Below are 22396 nucleotides of genomic sequence, written 5' to 3' on the forward strand. Positions count from 1 at the left end.
CTTTGGGCCAAACGCACCACTCCTTAGAGGGGTGGATGGCTGGCAGCCGTAAGGTGCACTAGCAGCACTTGAACCCACCCGCTGATCAAATGGATGGTGACCTTCATCACAACAGAGCAGGCTGTCAGGTTTAGTAAAGACTGAGAGGAAAAATGTTTCCTGTAGAAATTGATAGTTCGGATATATCTGCCAAAAATTTCTGCTGCTGTAACTACCCGTTTCACACACACAAAGCAGGGATTTCATTAACTTTAATTGTTCAGTACCAAACTACAAAGTTTGATTCAAGAAGTTATTTTGGACAGCAGTAGCAGCACAATGTTCAAGAGAAGTGTATTTAACCAGTCCCAACTCGAGCTAGTGCTGATTTTTTTTCTTATCACTCAACACCTGACCCATCTGTCACTAAAATAAAAATACACTCCCTGAATGAGATGTGTTAATTTGGAAGACTCCACTGACTGTTTTTGCAAACATTTTAAATTTGATAAGTTACTACATTTTCACTCACAAGTTAATTACAATTAATTTTTAAGAAACAGGACATCTCAGTAACCTACCCTAACATTGTCTGCACATCACTTCTAGTATTAAAAAGATATGAAAATGAGAAATCTAAGTGGTGAGAATGCTCAGTAGCTAAACGAGCCAGGAAACAATTCGGAGAGTTGAGTTTTTTCATAATTGAACAGCACTTCACGTAATAATCCAAAATTAACTCCAGAGGAGATGAGTTTTTCTTAAAGATCATCTGCTTCATTTTGAAGAAGTTATGGCCACTTCCAAGCTGAAGATAATTACATCATGTGTTTTTTTCATGGTTTTTGGAAAAGAGGTATTTGATAAAATGAACAGACCGATCTAGGACAGGGAAGATCTTAATGCCTGATAACACGAAAAATACTAACATTTGACTAGGATGTTTTAGTAATAATCTCTTATAATGATAGGAGATTTCTAGCTCCAGTCATAGACCATGACTCCATGGATAAAGAATGAAATTTAAATCTGAGGTTGCAAAACATCCAGTTGCCACTTGGCACAAAAAAAAACCAACCCACAACCTACTACTTAGTTGTATCACTGTATTTTGGTCTGAAATTTAATATTTTATTTACAAATAAACAGTGACTAACTAGCAAAGAGGAAAAGGCCACTGAAAAGTTATGGAGAAGTGAAAGGTTTTAAAAGTAATGATTAGCGCCTGTCCCACATGCACTATTTTATTTTGAGAAAAGTAGAACAGTAAGTCTCTTTGAAATGAAATCTTGGCACAATACAGAACCACAATAATCAGGTTATTTTATTCTGCAATAAACATTTATTTGCGCAGCACAACTACCTATCAGCCCTCTCATGTGCCCTCTGGTGGTTCTACAATCTGAGGGTGGTCTTTGAATGGGAGAAAAGAGCAAATCCTCCCACTGCCCCTAACCTACAAACTATTCTCAAACATTTAAAAATTAAGTTACTCACTGCTGTAATCAGTGATATTTCTTAAACACCCACTTTTAATCTCAGCATACAGGGAGTTTAGTCAGAAAATAATTGTCGTAGTTCCTCATTAAGATTTGCCATTCCAAAGCTTTTGGCAATGGACAGTAAGGGTGTCTACCCCAGCATTTTATTTTGGATGAGAAGTAGCTCTTGATCATCCCTGCTTTGTAGCTAACAGCAACCAATATTTTTTCAAGCCAGTTGCAAACTTTATTCTGCCAAAGCACTATGAAAAATGGCAACTCCTTTTCATACGTTCTGTAAAGGTAAACTCAAAAAGCAGACATACATAAAAAGGCTTTCTTTATAAATATTACAGCAAAAACAATAATGATAATTCAATTTAAAATTTCCAAGAGAAATTTCAAACCTGGCAAACTCATGACAGCACGTTACATGGAAAAAAGTTTGTCTTTCCTGCTTTTCTGTTAATATACACATTCTTTATTGGATGATGTTCAACCAGTTTCCTTAGTTTGGTTTCTAATTGGGATCAGTCCGCTCCTCATTTTCCTTAAGTTATGAAGTTTTTGACAGAAATGAAACAATGGTACTGATTTTATTTATTTGAAAATGTAGCAAAATACCTGACGGAGTGGAAGATGTAGGAGCGAAAGAATATAGACCACAGTCGTTACATTATCCTGATGCATAAAGATGATTATTTTTCAACATAGTTAAAGAAAGTCTTACCACGTCATCTTTCTCCCATTTATCAGTGTTGCTCTTGTCCTGGTTCACTATGTAACCAGGAGGAAGCCAATTGACGGGGGGATCAAAAATCGACACCACCATACGACTAGGCAGTCCCTTCTTTTTTCCAAGGCGATACAAGTTACAGTTGCTGACCTTCAGGAAAAATATTCTGATAAATCTCTGGACATACATTTATAAGAGAAAATGATAAAATATAAAAGAGTAAAACAATTTTACGTGGTCAAGCCAGATTTTGTATCATTAGGCACTTCCTCTAATTCTCTAAAGGGTGTTCAGCCTTCTTAACCAATTTACAGCACAGCAAATATTATTAATTTAAAGACAAATATATTAGGTGCAACAATTTCAGTTAAAGAAATCTGACAGTTTGAATTCTCTTTAAAAAACAAAATTACTGCTCATTTTAGAATAATAGTAAATATGACTTGGACAACTATCATTAATTACCTGTATTAACAATCAACATTTAAACTAGATTTGGAATGAAAAATGATTACTATTGTGAATAGACTGACTTAAACCTTGGCAATAGAAAGTGTTAACACAGTTCCGTAAAACAAATCTTATTAAGTCATAATCCAGATGTTATTTTTGAAAGATTCAGATTCTTTTAAATAATATAAATAGAAGGGAAAAAGCCCAGTCACATACACAAATATCTTTTTCCTTTTGAACTACCAACTTCTGGTCTTCATTTCTCATTTTAAACACACTTTCCATATTTCTTTTTAAAGTCTTGAAATTTGAACGTGAATATTCAATCACTTTTATTTGAACTGTGCAAATTATTTAGCCTTCTTTACTTTCCAAGACTAAACTACATTTAAACATTTAATCCTCTGTGATGCCTTTTATTAGAAGTAGACAATCAAATACTTAACATTTCATTCAAATTATCACATTAGGAGGAAAAAAAAAAGCATTTTTACAATCGATTATTCCAGAATTCTAAAACAGTAATAGTAAAGTGAAGACTGCTCACTACTGTTTACATTTACGTTAGAATACTTCTATAAGTTTTGATTCAACAGTTCTGTAAGATTTGTTTTTGTTTAATTTTACGTATTCTTGTAAGATTATGCAGAAAGCTTTCTTGGAAAGTAACTCAATGAAGAAACAAAGAGAAAAAGGTCAATAAAGCTACAACCAGATGCTCTGTGCTGCTAACTCTTGATCCTTCTTCATTCAAGTACTCCCATTAAGAGTTTCTACTCAAAGCAAGTCTAATGTTTGGTCCACCAAATGTGTTCTCACTAACCCAGAACTTTTAGTTTGATTCGGTCCTATTCTTTCTTAGGCTGGTAACCAGCTGGTTTAGATTTAGAAATGAACCATAAAAAACAGTTTCAATCAATTACAGCTATGGTAACATTAATTCCTTCAACCTGCATTTATATACACAAATATAGATACACACGCACAGAAACACACACATATATACTTTTTCTATATATAAATTTAATATTATATATACTATATATATAATATAAATATACATGCCTTCTATGTAATATCATTGGATTGTTACTACTTACTTTTTTGCTTCTCATGTATGACAGCCGTCCCTCATGTGCATCAGGGTAAGTGCAAAACAAGTATGTAGTGATGGCATGCTTTAAAAATGAATCACCAAGCATTTCTAGCCGCTCCAGATTAAATCCATCACTAGCATTTGAAAGAGTCAAAGCTTGAAGAATGAGACCAGGATTAGGACCAAGAGTTTTTGAGGAGTACCCACTGGAAGGGTTCTTTTCAGAATCCACTCTGTCTTTTGAAAGATTAAGAGCTGTTGAAGTACTGGTGGTCACTGCCATTTTGGGGCATCCATCTGAGGTAGATCTGTTAGCATTTCCATCAAGGTATTTATTACTCAGTAGAGTACATTCATTGCTGGGCTTGGGCTGGTTCTCACTGCTGTATAAATTCTGAATGGGATATGAGGTAGTTGGTTGTACAGGAATTTCCTGCCTGCAGTAATTCAGCTGATTTCCTTGGCAAAAGTCTCTGTTAACTAAATCACAATTGCCATTGGCAAGATTTTTATTATAAGAAACACCATTAATTGCTGCAAGTTCTGCCGAGACATCAATTTGGAGTTTACTGGGTGACTCATCGAGCAGTGTTCTGTAACTCACAGACATTTGGTCATGTTTTTCTGCAGAAGAGGTTCTATTAGCACCTTGATGTGCAGCATTTTCAGGGACTACAATTGTGCTGTGCTTACAGTAATTTTCATTCTCTACCAAAGAGGAGCTAGGTATAGAGATGAAGGATTTGCTGTCAATAGACTTTTTCCATCCGAAGTCCAAGTTGGGGTATCTGTAAGGATAACACTCTGGCTTTATTAAGAAAAAAATATTATGACAAGACGACTACATGCACCTGTTTAAGAAAGCAATGCTTTTCTGTAAAAAGTGTCTGCAGCATCTAACTTCACCATTCGCAATCAAGTGTTTCTTAACTACCATTTTGACTGAAAAGTGACATGAGTTAAACAAAGGGTATCAAATTTAAATTCTCATAACAACTAATTTTTTGCCTTGTTTTCAATGAGGTCAGTTATTAAACATAATGAAAAAATACATACCTGAAATCTGCAGGAAGTGATTTAACCCCTACACCAGCATCAGTGGCTGTTTGAGCTCTTAGTTCCTCTGCTGTCAAAAGGCAGTGTAGGCGATAAAGTATGCTGGGGAGGCAAACTGCTTTTCTCCACAGTGATGCTGGAATAGGATGTATAGCACAGAGCTCTGGAACCAGTATCTGGGGAAGCAAGAAGAAAAGAATTTTACTTGTAAAATTAGTTATCAAACCACTGTTAACGGAGAGGCAACTTTAATGAAATATTTGTATTTTACCTGCTTATTCTGCAGACTTTCCCATTTTGCTTTCCTCTTCTCAGCACTGCTCAGTGGAAGTGCTTTTCCCTTCTGATTCAAATGGCGAGGAGTCAAAAGATTAAGTCTAAAATACATGTGAAAAGTTTAATATAAGTACATAATTAATGAATAGAACTTACTGGCCTAAATTTTCCAAAGTGATGACTTATTCAGTATTCACCCTTATTGTACTGTGAAGTGACAGCACAGCCACTTCTGGAAAAAAGAAATGGATTCAAGTTACAGTTGGTATAACATAAGCTAGGTACCCCTCAGGAAAAAAAAATCAGTACTTTGGAAAACACAAGCCCTTAGCAATATCACATGGAGAAAAAAAAAAAAAAAAAAACAGTACTTTGTTCTCAAACTACAAACATCAAACAGAAATATGACTGTTGTTACCTTGAAGATGTGTGGTCCACATCCAGCAGTGGCTGGTTAAGATTGGTCAGGTCAAGATTATATTTTGTTTTATAATATTCAGCAAAAGTTTCATATTCAGGGGAAGGGAATTTACTGAGTGGAGTAAGATCAGTGTATACATCAGCTACATAGAATCGATGAGGCTGATCAAAATTTCGATACCTAAAAGAAAAATTCAACATATATTATATCTTTAAAGTAAAGCTTGTGCTAACTTCATGTTCTAATGTGGTCAGGTGACAAACTATTAAACAACTCACTTAAAGCCTCCCCCTCCCCAAACCACTAATTTAGCTAAATCAAATACTAAATGAGAAGAATATCACGGAAACGTGGTGGGACCACTCTCATGACTGGAGTGCTGCAATGTCTGGCTATAGGCTCTTCAGAAGGGACAGGCAGCACAGAAGGGGTGGTGGTGTGGCTCTCTATATTAGAGAGTGTTTAGATGTTGAGGAACTTGAGGCTGGGAATGATAAGGTTGAGTCCCTATGGGTTACGATCAGAGGGAAGGCCAACAAGGCAAGCATCCTGGTGCGGGTCTGTTATAGACCACCAAACCAGGATGAGGAGACTGATGAGGAGTTCTACAGGCAGCTGGCAGAAGCCGCGAAATCATCAGCGCTTGTTCTCGTGGGGGACTTCAACTTCCCAGACATATCCTGGAAGCACAACACAGCCCAGAGAAAGCAGTCTAGGAGGTTTCTGGAGAGCGTGGAAGATAGCTTCCTGACGCAGCTGGTTAGAGAGCCTACCAGGGGAGGTGCCCCGCTAGACCTTCTGTTCACAAACAGTGACGGACTGGTGGGAGATGTGGTGGTCGAGAGCTGTCTTGGGCAGAGTGACCACGAAATGGTTCAGTTCTCTATTCTTGGCGAAGTCAGGAAGGGGACCAGTAAAACCGCTGTCTTGGACTTCCGGAGGGCTGACTTTGAGCTGTTCAGGACACCGGTTGGCAGAGTCCCTTGGGAGGAGGTTCTGAAGGGCAAAGGAGTCCAGGAAGGCTGGGCACTCCTTAAGAAGGAAATCTTAATGGCTCAGGAGCGGTCTGTCCCCACGTGCCCAAAGACGAGCCGACGCGGAACTAGACCGGCCTGGCTGAGCAGAGAGTTGTGGCTCGAGCTTAGGAGAAAAAGGAGGGTTTATAATCTTTGGAAAAGAGGGCGGGCTACTCAAGAGGATGTTGCGAGGCTGTGCAGGGACAAAATCAGAAAGGCCAAAGCTCATCTGGAGCTCAATCTGGCTACTGCCGTTAAAGATAACAAAAAACGTTTTTACAAATACATCAACACAAAAAGGAGGACTAAGGAGAATCTCCATCCTTTACTGGATGCGGGGGGAAACTTAGTTACAAAAGATGAGGAAAAGGCTGAGGTGCTCAATGCTTTCTTTGCCTCAGTCTTTAGCGGCAAGACCGGTTGTTCTCTGGATACCTGGTACCCTGAGCTGGTGGAAGGGGATGGGGAGCAGGATGTGGCCCTCGCTATCCATGAGGAAATGGCTGGCGACCTGCCACGACACTTGGACGTACGCAAGTTGATGGGGCCGGATGGGATCCACCCGAGGGTACTGAGCGAACTGGCGGAGGAGCTGGCCAAGCCGCTTTCCAGTATTTATCGGCAGTCCTGGCTATCAGGGGAGGTTCCAGTCGACTGGCGGCTAGCAAACGTGATGCCCATCTACAAGAAGGGCCGCAGGGTAGACCCAGGGAACTATAGGCCTGTTAGTTTGACCTCAGTGCCAGGAAAGCTCATGGAGCAGATTATCTTGAGTGTCATCATGCGGCACTTGCAGGGCAACCAGGCGATCAGGCCCAGTCAGCATGGGTTTATGAAAGGTAGGTCATGCTTGACGAACCTGATCTCCTTCTATGACCAAGTGACGCGCTTGGTGGATGAGGGGAAGGCTGTGGATGTGGTCTACCTTGACTTCAGTAAGGCTTTTGACACCGTTTCCCACAACATTCTCCTCGAGAAACTGGCTGCTCGTGGCTTGGACTGGCGTACGCTTTGTTGGGTTAAAAACTGGCTGGATGGCCGGGCCCAAAGAGTTGTGGTGAATAGAGCCAAATCCAGTTGGAGGCCGGTTACTAGTGGAGTCCCCCAGGGCTCAGTGCTGGGGCCAGTCCTCTTTAATATCTTTATCGATGACCTGGATGAGGGGATCGAGTGCACCCTCAGTAAGTTTGCAGATGACACCAAGTTAGGTGCGTGTGTCAATCTGCTCGAGGGAAGGAAGGCTCTGCAGGAGGATCTGGATAGGCTGAAGCGATGGGCTGAGGTCAACTGCATGAAGTTCAACAAGGCCAAGTGCCGGGTCCTGCATCTGGGGCGTAACAACCCCGAGCAGAGCTACAGGCTGGGAGATGAGTGGCTGGAAAGCTGCCTGGCAGAGAAGGACCTGGGAGTACTGGTTGATAGTTGGCTGAATATGAGCCAGCAGTGTGCCCAGGTGGCCAAGAAGGCCAACAGCATCCTGGCTTGCATAAGAAGCAGTGTGGCCAGCAGGTCTAAGGAGGTGATTGTCCCCCTGTACTCAGCTCTGGTGAGGCCGCACCTCGAGTACTGTGTTCAGTTTTGGGCCCCTCGCTACAGGAAGGACATCGAGGTGCTCGAGAGAGTCCAGAGAAGGGCAACGAAGCTGGTGAGGGGTCTGGAGAACAAGTCTTATGAGGAGCTGCTGAGGGAGCTGGGGTTGTTTAGCCTGGAGAAGAGGAGGCTCAGGGGAGACCTCATCGCTCTCTATAGGTACCTTAAAGGAGGCTGTAGAGAGGTGGGGGTTGGTCTATTCTCCCACGTGCCTGGTGACAGGACAAGGGGGAATGGGCTAAAGTTGCACCAGGGGAGGTTTAGGTTGGATGTTAGGAAGAACTTCTTTACTGAAAGGGTTGTTAGGCATTGGAATGGACTGCCCAGGGAGGTGGTTGAGTCACCATCCCTGGAGGTCTTTAAAAGACGTTTAGATGTAGCCCTTAGTGATATGGTTTAGTGTAGGACTTGTTAGTGTTAGGACAGAGGTTGGACTAGATGATCTTGGAGGTCTCTTCCAACCTAGACGATTCTGTGATAAATAAAGATATTATAGATTTGCTTTACTTTTAATTTCCTCTGTATAAATGTTTAAATTAAATGGGGGATTTGTGTCTTCAAAATCCAATATATAGATAACAATCTCAAAAGTAATACTACAAATTATAATTTCTTAATTCCAAATACCTAACAATTGAACTTGATAACTTGGCTTTTTAAATCTGATCTCCTTTTTGTGCTGAGATCAGTAGAACTGGAGTTCTACCTCATACAAACATTGTACTACCTCAAATCTAAGCTGGTATTTTAACTAAGTCATCCTCCAACTAAAAGTAAAATGCAAAAATTCAAATACTTAATATGGTCAATTCACAAGCCTTTCAAGGACAGCGTGGCTCTTTTAACAGAAGTAAGATGTTAGAAAACTAAAGCCAGAATGCTGTAACACCTTTGTTAAATTTAGTGATGCTATTGATTCTATGTGATAAACACATACAAGAAAATAATAATTAAACAACAATGACAACAAAGAAAACAGGAAATCTAATTAAATCCTAACATCAGAAATTCAGACTTTTTAAAGGAGTCTTTACATACCTGGTTTCCTAGGTAGCCTCACAAGGACCTGACTGCAGTTTACTTACTATGCTTACCTACAAATCTATACTGCCTTAACTCTATGGATCAAGGCTTCTCTTAACCCTGAGGCTCTGAAGACATACCCCTTCTCTCTTTGAAACATGGCTGGGCCAGTTTAAGCTGTTGCTTAAACTAGTAACCCATAACTGTTCTTTTAAAGTACCGGAACAGTCATAAGTAGAGACTATACAGGGCAGTGCCTAGTTAGTATGTGTAATCATACTGAAATCTCTCTTTTACTTTGTAATTTGTTGACTGGTACAGCACTTGATCTGTGTTCAAGAAGGAATTTTTTCCTACATGAAATCACTAGGGGACCAAATAACATAGAACACTTTGGATAAAGTAACTGTACAAGATACATTTGATGTTTAGGTTTGCTTATTAGCTTATTTTGTACTTTGATCTACTTCATCTATGACTAAGCTTCTATTCAAATACCTAAATTGTCATCTCTAAATAAAATTAATATATTATTAATGAGCATTTTTAGCTTTCTTCCAAAGAGAAATTCAAGAAAACCTTATCCCCAGACTTTCTGAAATTCTTCATTGAAGAAAATCCTGGTTAAGGAAGCTCCCAGGAAATCTTTTTTCCATATCTTATTCACAATCAAGCCTATTTTGAAGAATGTCCAAATAAGAGAAATACTTGATTCTCACCGTGGAATGATAACTGCATCCTGGTAATCTTCTAACTTGAAAATGAAAGGCATTTCTTTTGTATATTGTGTACTGGGAATGCCTGTACGCGCTTCAGACTTTTCAATGTCTTCCATAAACTTAAAGTCAATGTCCAAAGTGCTGGAGTCATCAACTTCAAAAAGGAAAATGCATAACTCAGTTATTCAGGGGAGAGTTTTCCAGGAGGAACTTTTCTGGCAAGTTGTAAATTACAACACCTTTTTTTCTTATTCTGTACACATATTTGATTATTTTCATTTTACTTATCCATCCCCAAGAGATTTCAAAGGAGACATATATATGATTTTAGACCCTTACAAAGTCAGCTGAAATCTACTATAAATCAAGTCACATCGCTAAGTTAAAAGTAATTTGAATTGTGAAGTAATAAAAATTATAACTTAATACAATTCCATACTACCACATATGATATTATTTCTACAGCTAACCCCTGAAATTTAACAAACATTAACAAGTGTGTTAAAGAATTAAAAGTGAATATTAAAAAAGAAAACACTCCATTCTTACCAACATTAAGAGGTAGAACACAATAGGCTGAATCAGCTTCTGTGGGTTTGAACTCTAGTGCAGGTTTCTCAAGACGAAGAATATGTGAAAAAATGTACTGGTGGAGTCGTGTTATCAGCTCAAGCATTTGCAGAGACAGAGTAAAACCAGATTTCTTAAGCTCAATAGATATTGTAACCTCTCCAGAGCGAGTATACACAGGAAAGTGAGGAATCTAAATATGAAACAACAACAACAAAAAAAAAAGAAAAATTCAGATTAGGATTCCTCTACAGAGTACCAGTTGCTTAGTTCAGATAATGGTAATTATGCAAAGACTGGTACTAATATTTTGTTAATAAAAATGGTACTGAAATCAATTTAAGTGATTAAAAAAAATAAAGCCTCTCAGCTGTTTGAAACAAGTCATGTTTCAAGCACTTGTGCTAACTCATGCCCCTTTCAAGGCTGAGGGCAGACTACACACTAAATCAGCTAATGTCCCAGCCTCCTCAGAGAGTATGAAATTACTCCACAGGTACTCCTCTGTCAGTTGGCATTCTCCTGCCACTTTCCTACCTTAACATTTGTGTCAGAAGTAGTACTTGCAACAAACTGACCCTGCTCTCAAAAAACACCATAAAAACCACCAATCAGCGGATTCTACAATGAACTGCACTTCATTTGTGGCTGAAACTGCTGGTCACTATTTTCCATATCTGACAAAAACCATGCAGGATCTCTGTATCAGGTAATTTAGACTTGGACATTGGTTAGCCAAGGAAGCCCTCACAGATCTGCTAGTCCAGTGGAACTGTGCAGGACCAGGAGAGTTAAACAGAGTACTTCAGCTATCACATGAACCACCTCGACAGTCTAAATACTTTAAAATGCCTCACAGTTTGGAGCCACGTATAACTCTTCAGTTGCAACTCAACTGCCAAACAGAAGCAGCAGGGCTAATCTTCAAAGGAGCACCATTACTGAATCTTAATATGAAGTAGCTAATAAAGATCAAACAGCAGGACATCTGACGTGACTACATTCCATGACTACTACATGTTTCTGAGGACTGAGTGTGTTTTTGCTTTAACATAATGCCTCAAAGCAGCTGAAGTAAAGTGAAAGTAGGTGTAAAAGGAAATACTGGAAATGTATGGTATTTCAAAATAAGCACCCAATCTGAAAACCAAGTTGTCTTTATGTATGCTGCATTTTTAAAAATTTATTTTGTATATGATATCCAGGAAAATGTGCAAAAAATCACCTAATTATGCACTGAAGTGTGTTGTTTCCATCTCCTTAGAAAGTTTCACACAATGATATTACAGGTCTGTATGAGTCTTTAAGTGAATACTACTTATTTTTGATCAATGGATAAATGATTCTCTAGCTTTAAAAAAGAAACACACAAGCACTTTTTACTTCCAAAAAGCCAATTGATATAAAATGTTTTCATTATCTGGCAGAATATGAAAGCTACTGGTTCCTTCATCTCAATTTTGATTAAAATATAAATTACAAAGTAACTGGGTGTGTTAAGTATTACCACATTTCTTAGAATTCAGGTGAAAACATGCGATCAGAAGGCACTTTTGATTTGGATTTGTATGATCATGCAGACAGTCTCTCCATGCTGAACATTTTTAGAACTACACTCTTTAAGGCCTCTTTTCAAAACTTTGGTCCTAGGCTTTCCAATCTATAAGACCAATATTACTTTTCCTGCAGAACTTTGATGATAGGAACTGCTAATGGAGCATGCTGGTTTTAGCAGTGATAGTTAAGTAAACTTCAGTACTCACTTCTACTATGCTTCCGCTAAAAGATTCTCATATTTAATCACAGGAATCCCATTCATGTGCTTGGATTAAAACCTCTGTAGAAAGGTCTACAACATAGTTTTCCTTTGACTATAATCTGCTAGGAGTTTGTTACCCTTGTCACAAAAGATATTTTTAAGCCAAGATGGAAATTGAGTATTCACTTTAGGCAAGGGCACAGTCACTGAATTATTTCATTTGCATTCTCACCACACAATTCCTCCCAGATGTAACTATCATTTAGGGCTTTGTGCCAATTTCTATTAACACAGCCTATTTTTTATGCTGTAGCAGACTGTGAATGCTGAAAGGACTTGTTATCATAGCTTTCCTCTAGATAAGTTAGTGCTGCAGGCCATCTCTCTAGCTGAAACTCCATTCCTATCATACTTCATACAAAAAAGGAGGAACATTTTGAATTTGCCACTGGAAAATAATAAAAAATAAAATTGTAAAATGAAAGTGGCTGCAATAGAACAGCTTGTTCTATTAATAAAGTGGTGACTGGACTAGATATATTACTGCTTATTTTCCAGAGGTTGCTTGATACAAGCAGCAGTTATAAAACAGAGCAGTTGGAAGGGACCCACACAGATCATCAAGTCCAAGTGCCTAACCACTTTAGGGCTAACCAAAAGTTAAAGCATATTATTAATGGCATTATCCAGATGCCTCTTGCCTCTCATGGTCATTTCCAACTCTTCAGTCTGGAAAACTAGAGGCTGTGAAGCATGTAGATGAAGGAAAGGAGCTAGATTCATTACCTGAGGTATAGGTTTGGCTGTCAATATGCCAAAACATCTTGTTGTATCCTCAGGAGGATATAGCTTTCGTCTCCTGAAGTTGAGCTCATCAGGCAATGGAGTAGTTAACACCATTCCTATCACATACAGGTAACAGGGCTGATCGGGTTTGGGATAACTATCTCTCAAACATTCTGGAATCTAAAAATCAAAAAAGAACACAATATTAACATGATTAAGTTAGGAAAATTCACCTAAACATTACTCTTTGAACAAGCTTCGTGCATGTAATTGGAAAAAGTATTGCTAAAAATGAGGAATAAGAAAATTAATTTAGACTTTTGCTTTGTTAAGCAACGACATTTGGTCACCAGATTGACCTGGGAGTCACGAACTCCTGCAGTGCTCCAGATCTTCCTATTTGGTAAGGCAAATTCTATTACATACCTAACTTTTCACTGTATCCACCCTGTGTTAGAAACACAAGTCTAATTGTAGAACATAGACTTAACCTCACTATTAATAAAAGTGAAGTTTTGATGCCAATTACCATGTTTAGCCAGTATCTCTGGAACACCCTTTATGTCCTAGATCTTTGGACAAATAAAACAAATTAAAAACCCTACACTTCAGTAATTCAGCTTTCATATAAGCTTGGCTGACTTTACAGTTTTATAACACAGATCATTTTCCCCAGAAAAACAGTTTCAAAACGTCATTTTTTTCCCCACTAGGGATAAACACAAACAAAATTATATACATTGCCCCTGTTGCCCAGGCAGGCATTACAGTATAAAAGTTTTCCAGTAACAATTCTAGCTTGTAGATTTGAATACTTTCAACAGCCAGAAGCATTTTTAACTCTGCTGTTCATATTTCTCACAGACCCTAAGAAACCATGCTTTATGTTTGGTAGGAGTTCACTACTTTATAGGTCTCAGAAAGTGATCCTTCTGTTTATCTAAAAATAAACTGCAATACATGTAGCTGTGAATTTTAAAGTTATACTGCAGCAAAACTACAGCTTTGGCTTAATGGAAAATTACTCATAAGTTTAATAACTATATTAAGCCCAAGAGGACCTTGTAGACCTTAAACATTTGCCAAAGCTTCTTTTCCAGATGTGAAAAGCTGGGACAAAAGCAAGGGAAAATATTCTTGGATTTTGTATTAAAAAAATAACCGAGAAAGAACGATACATCACTTGACAAATCAACTCCTCCAAATGAATAATAATATCATGCATTTTACAAGTAGCCCCAATTCAAAAAAATGAATAGACAAGTAAGAGGACTGAAAAAGGCACTTGCGGTGACAAGAAGCACCACAAAACACATCAAAGATCCAAGCTGGTAAGTTTGTCAAGTCTTGCAAGAAAAAGTTTTTCTCATCTGACTTTCCCTCCATGATATTCTTTATGATGTCACAGTATCCTTTCCTTGGTTTTCCTAATAACTAATTATTTAAACTACTAATAAAATTGGAGCCTGTGGAGGATGCCAAGAATGGAATTCCTTAAGGGGTATCACCATAACTGAGGCTGTACATGAACACAGCACTGTACCCTACCGCTCTGAGTATTCATGCAGACATTCCCAGATGTGACCAAAGGCTACAGGCTTCTTCATGAAATGCAATTATCAGCAATCTATTCTCAATGATTTTTTCTGAACAAATTACAAGTTAATTCAAAGGACCTTAGACAGAACCCATAACAACTGCAGGGGAAGAAGGAAGGTTCCTGAGCAGTCACAAAACTTCTTTCTTACATTTCCTCTTATTATTACAAAAAAAAAAAAAAAAAAAAATCTCCACAAATAACATCTAATAAGTCCAATATTACAACCTTATATGACTGAAACCTGTTGTAAAAGATCTATGGATAAGCTACTTAATGAAACAACTATCAGTTATCTTAGCTAACCCTTTCATTATAATAAGTTTAATATTTAAAGCTTCTATTTTTTAAATAAAAATATTAGAAGTATATTATTTGATACTCTACGTTAAACAAAAAATTACCAAATTCCTTGCTCAACCACAAAAGTCACCAAACCAAGCATCTAAAAAAAAACAGTGTGTAAAAGAGCAATTTCTGCATTTAATTAGTGCCTTGCAGATAATTTTGAGTGCCTGGCAGATATATTTTGGCCTCCTGGACATCCCCATCCATCTTAAATTATCTTTTCCAGAAAGGCAATAATTCTTCCATTGCTCTAATACATTTACCAAAGAACTTAAATTTTTACAAATTACCAATGCAAGATAATTGTATAATTTTATCTCCTAGTTATCACTATACTAGGAAAATACAGTCAACTAGCTTTACAGAAAATGTACATTCTTTCAATTACAGGTGTGCTTCCATAGCATCCTCTCCCATAAGTTCTTTTGTAATAATAAGGTAATAGTGCAAGTTTCCATACAGCTAAAACTGCAAAATATTTCAAGATTAAATTAAATTGTAAAAGATTCCTATCAGGTAAGCATTGTGAGTTAGCAATTTTGTATTCTGATCAGTACATAACACATTAGATTGGAGATGTGGACAGCACTGAGTGTACTAACAGCTTTAGGATAGCACTGTCTTCTTTTTGTAGAGCCTGGCCTTCCCGGAACACTGGTTTCTTCTTCATCATGTAAATCAAGCTCTTCCTCATATTTAACCGTTTCTTTCCCAACTGGCATCAAATGATCATCCAGTTCACCTGAGTATTGTGAAAGATTACAAAGAAATAGCATTAAGAACAATCAAGCCTTGGTCTCTTCAAGTACTGTGCAAATGTGTTGCTCAGGAAAACACCTCAAATCATTTTTTTAAATACACTAATGCAAGGCTCCAAAAGTCTATCTTTGGGGAAGGAGCGAAAAACGTTAAATTATTAAGTACTTATTTATAGTAACGTTTTATGAATTTAAAATACTTAGTTATCAGAAATTTTAATTCACATGGAGTTATGCTAAGAAAGAGAGAACATTTATGTTCCTGTATCATTCTAAAAAGCGAAATACTACTGTTGATCGCACGGCCTCAATACCGAGTTTAGCCATCAAAATGTTATTCTTGGACAAATTTATTGCTTTGAATTCAGTGATCAAAAGGTGTAATTCATCAGATGGACAACATACAAAAGCCAAACTTGTTGTTTAAATGAAATATAAATATTTCTGTATCGCATTCAAAGCACTGATAACATGGAATTCTCTTTAAAACATTCTCTAAGAATATGCGTCATTACTAGAGACAACTAAAATAATCCTGCAGTGTCTTATTTCTGGACAATGACTTACAATGCAGTAAATACAATAAATTTTGGGCTCTATATTTTAAATATTTCTTTGTTAAGATTCATTTTAAAAAACATGAAATTATTTTTTGGCCGTGGTATGTAGTTCCTGATCTATAACCAACACTTTCTAGGGAATAAGATTATTTTCCCCTTTACCTTAAGTATATTCAATGTAAAAAATTGTCTGTGTCTTATTACTATTGCATTTGCAATAGAATATGTTAAATAAGAAAATTTCCCTGGAAAATGACTTTAGCTTAAAAGGTGTATGCTAAATTATTGACTACATGACGACATCATAGAGCAAGGCAAGAGAAAGGAAGTTACAGTAGATGGATACATCAAAAATCCATATATATGCATAACAGTCGCACCTTCTTCAATCTTTAATTATCAAAAAACTCTTTACCAAAGAGACATTGCTTTTCAAATTCTTACCAATTTTGTGCAGTTTTTCACAGCAAATAAGAGCTACAACTCTCTCAGCCAATCTTGCACAACTCATTGGAGGACCCTACAAACATAAATATTTCTTAAATACTTCAGTTGATTAGCACATTATTTATTATATGTTAGAAACGATTAGTTTAATTTAACATAAAAATATTAGACAAGCAAAGCTTAATAAAATATTACACCAATGAAAGTTTCATGAGGATACTTACACTCATTTTCTATGGAAACCAAAATTACAAGCTTTCAAACTGAAAACTATTATTGATCAAAAACAAGTACATGTTCCTTTGACTGATATATAAACATGCAAAAAAACCTCAAAGCGTTGGAAACGATATCTAAGTATTTTTGCCCATGGAAAAAACAGTAACTGCTGGAAAACAGGTAACGCAAATAGACACATTTAAATACAGTTACAGAGCACAATACAGGAAGAGAAAAATCATGTGATTTTCATTAACAACATTGAAAATAATCTAAAAGAGGCATGCACACATCTATACCAACATATTCATTTATTTCCATGCTTTTCCTTCCCCAAATACCTACAACAATGGAAGCTCGAAGAGGTGAGTTGATTGGCAGGTAGAGAGTAGAGTAAAATGTATGATCAGGTAGTTCTCGGGTTTTACACTTGGGAGCTAGGTGTGTAAATGGATCACTTGGTAATCTAGCGCAGTACCTAAATTGACAAGAGATTTTTCAGATCATCAGAACTTGCAGATTGAAACCTAAAGACATTTCAATGGACTCTTGCCTTACTGGCATAAACACTACATAACATCATTTCATGATATACTAAGCACTGCAAAGGGACATGCACGACTAATGTTCAACTAACTGCCAAATAGGAGACCACCTAGGGTTGGTCTCTAGGGTTCACTGGTGTCCTGTTTCTCCACTTTGACAAGTTTCCCCTCCAAACGGTAGCCCTTCCTCTGCTGTAGTTATGTCCCCTGCCTCCTAAATAGGTGTCAAAGGCAGGATGCATTCTATACTACCAGGTCAATGAACTGACCTGCATCTGATCTGCTAATGGCCCATGAATAATGACACACAAAACCAGATGCCAGCTAGCCTTTGAGTCATCTACCACTACACTCTGTGAATCTGACTGCTTTGCCATGTTTTATTTGCCAGGCCGTCCCACCCAAATGGTCTACATCTCACAAATATGGCTACTGATGTGCTATGGCAATTCCATCCAAAGCTTTACTTAAGTGAAGTAAATGATGTTCGCTGCTCTTCCCTTGTTCATAGAGTCAAACTTTTCAACACAGAAGACAACAGGGTCGGTTCAAGGGCAAAAACTGCCCTTGATGACACTGTGGGCTATTGCAAACCACCTTTTCTTTACACATCTAGGAACACATTCTACAAGGACTTGATCCATATGACTACGGGAAAGTTGAGCAGTTTGTACCTCTCTGGCTCGTCGTCTTTGCCTTTTTGGAAGAGGGTCACAACATTCACCTTTTCCTGTCTCTGAGGACCTTCTCTAACTGCCATGACTTTACAAAGATGGAATCAGCTTGTTCCCTTGGAAGCATATTATCCTGTCTTGTGGAATGGTATTATGTTCAGCTTACTATGTTTTTGTTTTTGAATACAACAACAAAAACAACAGCAACACATTGATCTGGCAAATGTGAATATCAGAATTGGAAGATTTTACTACAGTTTTAACATGCTACTTATCTATTTTTAAATCTAGCTTGGTAAGAGGAGGGAAAAAAAAGGACCTCTATCTAGTTTGAAATTAAGTTTTCAGGACAGCTTTAAATTACAGAATGGTTTTAATTACAAAGGAATCTATTATTACATTTATTGTATCAGAGCTAGAACCTCTGTAGGATAAAGAGACAGAAAGCGAACTATCCCTTCAAACCAGCGTGATCACTTTCTTTCGAAGAGAAGACCCTGTTCTACATTCCCAAGAGGAAATAGGTACAATGCCCCAGCCTATGCTCCCATGTTCCAAGACAAACTTACAAGCTTTTTATTCACAGACAAAAAGTAAAAACGAACATGCCTCCTACCTATTTATGTGTCCAATTGCAGTGTTAATAGTAACTCTTGGACTGTTCTCATCTGGCCTCAACACGTAGGGTGGAAATACATCATCATCATCAACAATGGGTTCAGTTTCGGTTTCGCCAGCATCAACAGATTTTGAGCATTTGTTTCTCAGGATCTTAACGTTTCAAGAACACAATATGATGAGAGATGTTTCCTTTAAAACATGCTATGATAAATTTAACAAAAACAGGCACATTCCTCTGGCCACATACCTTCTCAATTGCTTTGTATGTCTTAAGATCTTCTTCAAAACTTTTAATTTTGTCTGTATCTGCTAACATTATGTAATTGGAAATTGGTGCTCTAGCTCTTCCTTTTGACTGCACATAGGAACGGTATTCTGTGGGCAAATCAAAACGCACCACCAAGTTGCATTTTGGTATGTCAACACCCTCTTCTACAATACTAGTAGCAATAAGTAGGTTGGTCTCATGTGCTCGAAATTTTCTAAGAACCTGCAAAAGTAATGAAGATGAATTTGAGATATTAATCTGACACTTGACTGCATCACCCATTTCCTCAAAAGCTAGTACAATCAAGGAGAACTGATCAGACATTCCAAAAATTTGGCTAAGTATGCAGATACAAAGCCACTATAAAAAGTACTTTCAGAAACACAGCAAGACCATTTTGTAAGAATAGTCAGACTTCTAGGAATTATATCTGATATATATCTGAAATCATGCAAGTCTAATGAGATACTGCAGCCACTAGCAACAGAAGAACCCACCTATTTTTTTTTTTTTAATTTATTTTTAAATAGAGCATAACAAAATGCTGCCTTCAGGAGAACATTTTTTTTTTTTCAATCAGCTATTTCTAAGGTTGAAACATCCTCTTTGGGGGCAAAAAAGCCTCATTCTAGAGTTGGTACTTCTCATATTTATACTGTTTAGTAAACATTAAGGATTTTTTTTTTTGAGGTGGAAAAAGGAAGGGTCAGAAGAAGCATAAAAAATATTTTCCAGAACATTAGCAGTTGTGCCGTTATATTAGAAATTCTAGAAAAGAAACAAATATTTTAAAAAACCTAAAAAGTAAAATATACAGATTGTACCATGTTAATAAAGAAAGAAGATCCCCCCCCAAAATGAAAAGTTTATGTTTTAAATTTGTTATTGAATAGGTGCCAACAACATTCACTGATTTCAAGTTTTTGTACATGTGGCATATGATCAGCTAACTTTCATTAGTGGACTAAACCCATACTAGTTTATGACATTTTTAAAGGCTTTATGTTCTGTATGACAGATGTGTCTTTTTGCACCCCTTTCATGCGTGTAAGTTTATTCTTATATAAATGTGTGTGTAGGTGTGTTTGTTTTTAATCAGATTTATTAGGCATGATTAGCTTAATTACTTTTATAAGACGACATTTTTTCTTTTAAATACATTCACTATTCAACTCCTGATCTTCTACACTTCAGTTTTACTACATTAAGTTCTTTTTTTTTTTTAATGTGCATTTAAGTTAACATTCTTTATTTAACATTATTTTCTCCTCACCATATAAAAGGCCAAATTTATACAAGTACACAATGATTTCAGAAGGATACCAGATGACAACATCATCACAAAAGCTAGAAAGTTGACAACCCAGCTGGGGTATGGGGGAGGAATGCATTTGTCTTCAGAATACTTTACATGCATGTGAGGTCAAAATCATGGAGTTCTATGTTTATGTAACTTAGAGATTTACAAAACTCACTTTCAGCAAAAATAAACATAAAAGCAACTTAATAATTGTTAAAAATGCCAGGAACCTTGACTTTCTATACAGTATTACTGTACCACTATTAACCCAACGGAGAACAATTAGATGACTGATGATCTCACAAGACAGGAGCATAATTTTACATGAAGTTTTAATTTGTTTGTACAATGTGACATAGCAATTTATCTAAACATCTGTTATTTTTATGAAAAACATCTGTATTTCAAATTAGTATGCATACTTGTTAAACCATGGGTATTCCCTGAACTTCCAGTGACTGTGCCCAGACTCTGTTAAAAAAAAAAAAAAGTTCTGAAGGTACTGCTAGTTTCAATTATTTTTCTTGAAGTTACCTCTTCCTGTTTTCTGAATTCTACTTCCATCTGCTTGTTACGAGGCTGATTCTTGCCAATGCCATGTCCAGTTATAAAATTGCTACTGATGTAAGCCAGTTCTGGATCTTGTTTACCAGCTTCTTTTATCAACCTAAAAATATTACATGTGTTTTTAGAAGTCACACAAACCAAAAAAATGGAAGACAATCTTTTGTTTACAATAACTTATGTTAAATAAAAGTGGAAACATGAAAATTACGCATCTTGCTAGCACATAACCTAGCCTTAGATTTCTTTAAAAAGACTAATCTGTAGTGAAAACCTCTACAATGATAGTAAGACAGACCACGTACAAAGCATGCGACTGCATGCATCACATACATTTTAGACTTATCATGGTAAAACCTGTTGTTAAAAAACAGGTATTTTTAAACCAAGCTAATACTCTAAAGCTTCCTGTTGTTGCTAAACCCTATTCATGACATTTTAGTGAATTTCTTTTTCTGTAAACGACTAACCATAGCAGAAAGACCTTTAACTGCTCCCTCAAAAAGTGTGTTTCCTCAACATAAGGTGTTCATTCAGTTTATTCCCCTACATCTTTCTTTAGCTTACACAAGCAGAAAAGACTGACTAAGGCAATGCTTTGATTTCACAGACAAGCTAGAAGATTGTTTGTATAAATAAAGTACTGAATCTAGAATGAGGCATTTGTGGATTTAAGAGCATAATTACCTTGTGCAATCAAAGTAATTGCTTATGCCGTAGCATCCTTAGTTGATCTGTTTTCAGTATGGACAGAATCTGGGATTTCTCAAGCATAGCAGACTTATGAGCAGCAGAGCCAATAAAATCAAGGGGTCATATACAAAAAGTTACACCTCTTGCATCTCTCACTAGAGCCGTCCCATTACCAGTTTTCTCATAACACATCCATCTGTCCATCACCTGGTCCTCATGTGTAAGGACAACCTGCCTTCATACACCTCCAACAGAAATCCAAATTCCCCTCACTTACATCTCGAGGAGTTCTGCCTCACAGAAGAGGCTGGATGTTGTGCTAGCCTGTGACATACCTAGCACACGCCCAGCTAGCTGCTGTCAAACCAAATAGAAAATAGCAGTTCTCCTGCTCTCTCTCCCCCACTGGAATACTGCTCAAGTCACCGATTTTAATGAAGCTTATGCAAACATAAAGCACTTTGGAGGCTTCCTTCCTTTGTACTCTGTTCAAACTGGAATGGTCAGGGAGAATAAGCAAGGAAATGGAAAAGCAGAAAATAGTTTGGTATCCTTATAGAAACAGACAGCACAAGGACATGGGTGTATTAGAATGAGTCCAGAGGAGGGCCACAAAGATGGTCAAGGGGTTGGAGCATCTCTCCTATGAAGACAGGCTGAAGGAGTTGGGGTTGTTCAGCCTGGAGAAGAGAAGGCTCTGGGGAGACTTTACAGTGTTCACCCAGTACCTAAAGGGGGCTACAGGAGAGCTGAGGAAGGACTCATAGTCAGGTAGTGCAGTGATGGGACAAGGTGGAATGGCTTTAACTAAAAGAGGGAAGGTTTAGATTAGGTATTAGGA

General features: G+C 37.4%; 1 protein-coding gene across 8 annotated transcripts in view; it reads right to left on the reverse strand.

Moving 5' to 3' along the window:
* The window catches only part of DICER1 (dicer 1, ribonuclease III), a 72549-nt gene that overhangs the window by 12452 nt on the left and 37701 nt on the right, over positions 1 to 22396 (reverse strand). For 7 of the 8 annotated variants that reach the window (XM_083836684.1, XM_083836681.1, XM_083836680.1 and 4 more), the window contains 14 exons: positions 20833 to 20965; positions 18978 to 19220; positions 18726 to 18880; positions 17236 to 17368; positions 16669 to 16744; positions 15509 to 15648; positions 12962 to 13141; positions 10396 to 10609; positions 9847 to 10000; positions 5496 to 5678; positions 5073 to 5178; positions 4802 to 4977; positions 3750 to 4533; positions 2191 to 2346 (listed from right to left, as the gene is read on the reverse strand). In XM_083836684.1, the coding sequence (XP_083692810.1) occupies positions 2191 to 2346; positions 3750 to 4533; positions 4802 to 4977; positions 5073 to 5178; positions 5496 to 5678; positions 9847 to 10000; positions 10396 to 10609; positions 12962 to 13141; positions 15509 to 15648; positions 16669 to 16744; positions 17236 to 17368; positions 18726 to 18880; positions 18978 to 19220; positions 20833 to 20965 (2833 nt within the window). Of the gene's footprint in view, positions 1 to 2190; positions 2347 to 3749; positions 4534 to 4801; positions 4978 to 5072; positions 5179 to 5495; positions 5679 to 9846; positions 10001 to 10395; positions 10610 to 12961; positions 13142 to 15508; positions 15649 to 16668; positions 16745 to 17235; positions 17369 to 18109; positions 18247 to 18725; positions 18881 to 18977; positions 19221 to 20832; positions 20966 to 22396 lie in introns of those variants that run through there. The other variant, XM_083836686.1, reaches the window with a different exon arrangement.

This window comes from Anser anser, assembly GCF_964211835.1.
Source record: "Anser anser genome assembly, chromosome: 5".
NCBI classification, from domain to species: Eukaryota; Metazoa; Chordata; class Aves; order Anseriformes; family Anatidae; genus Anser; species Anser anser.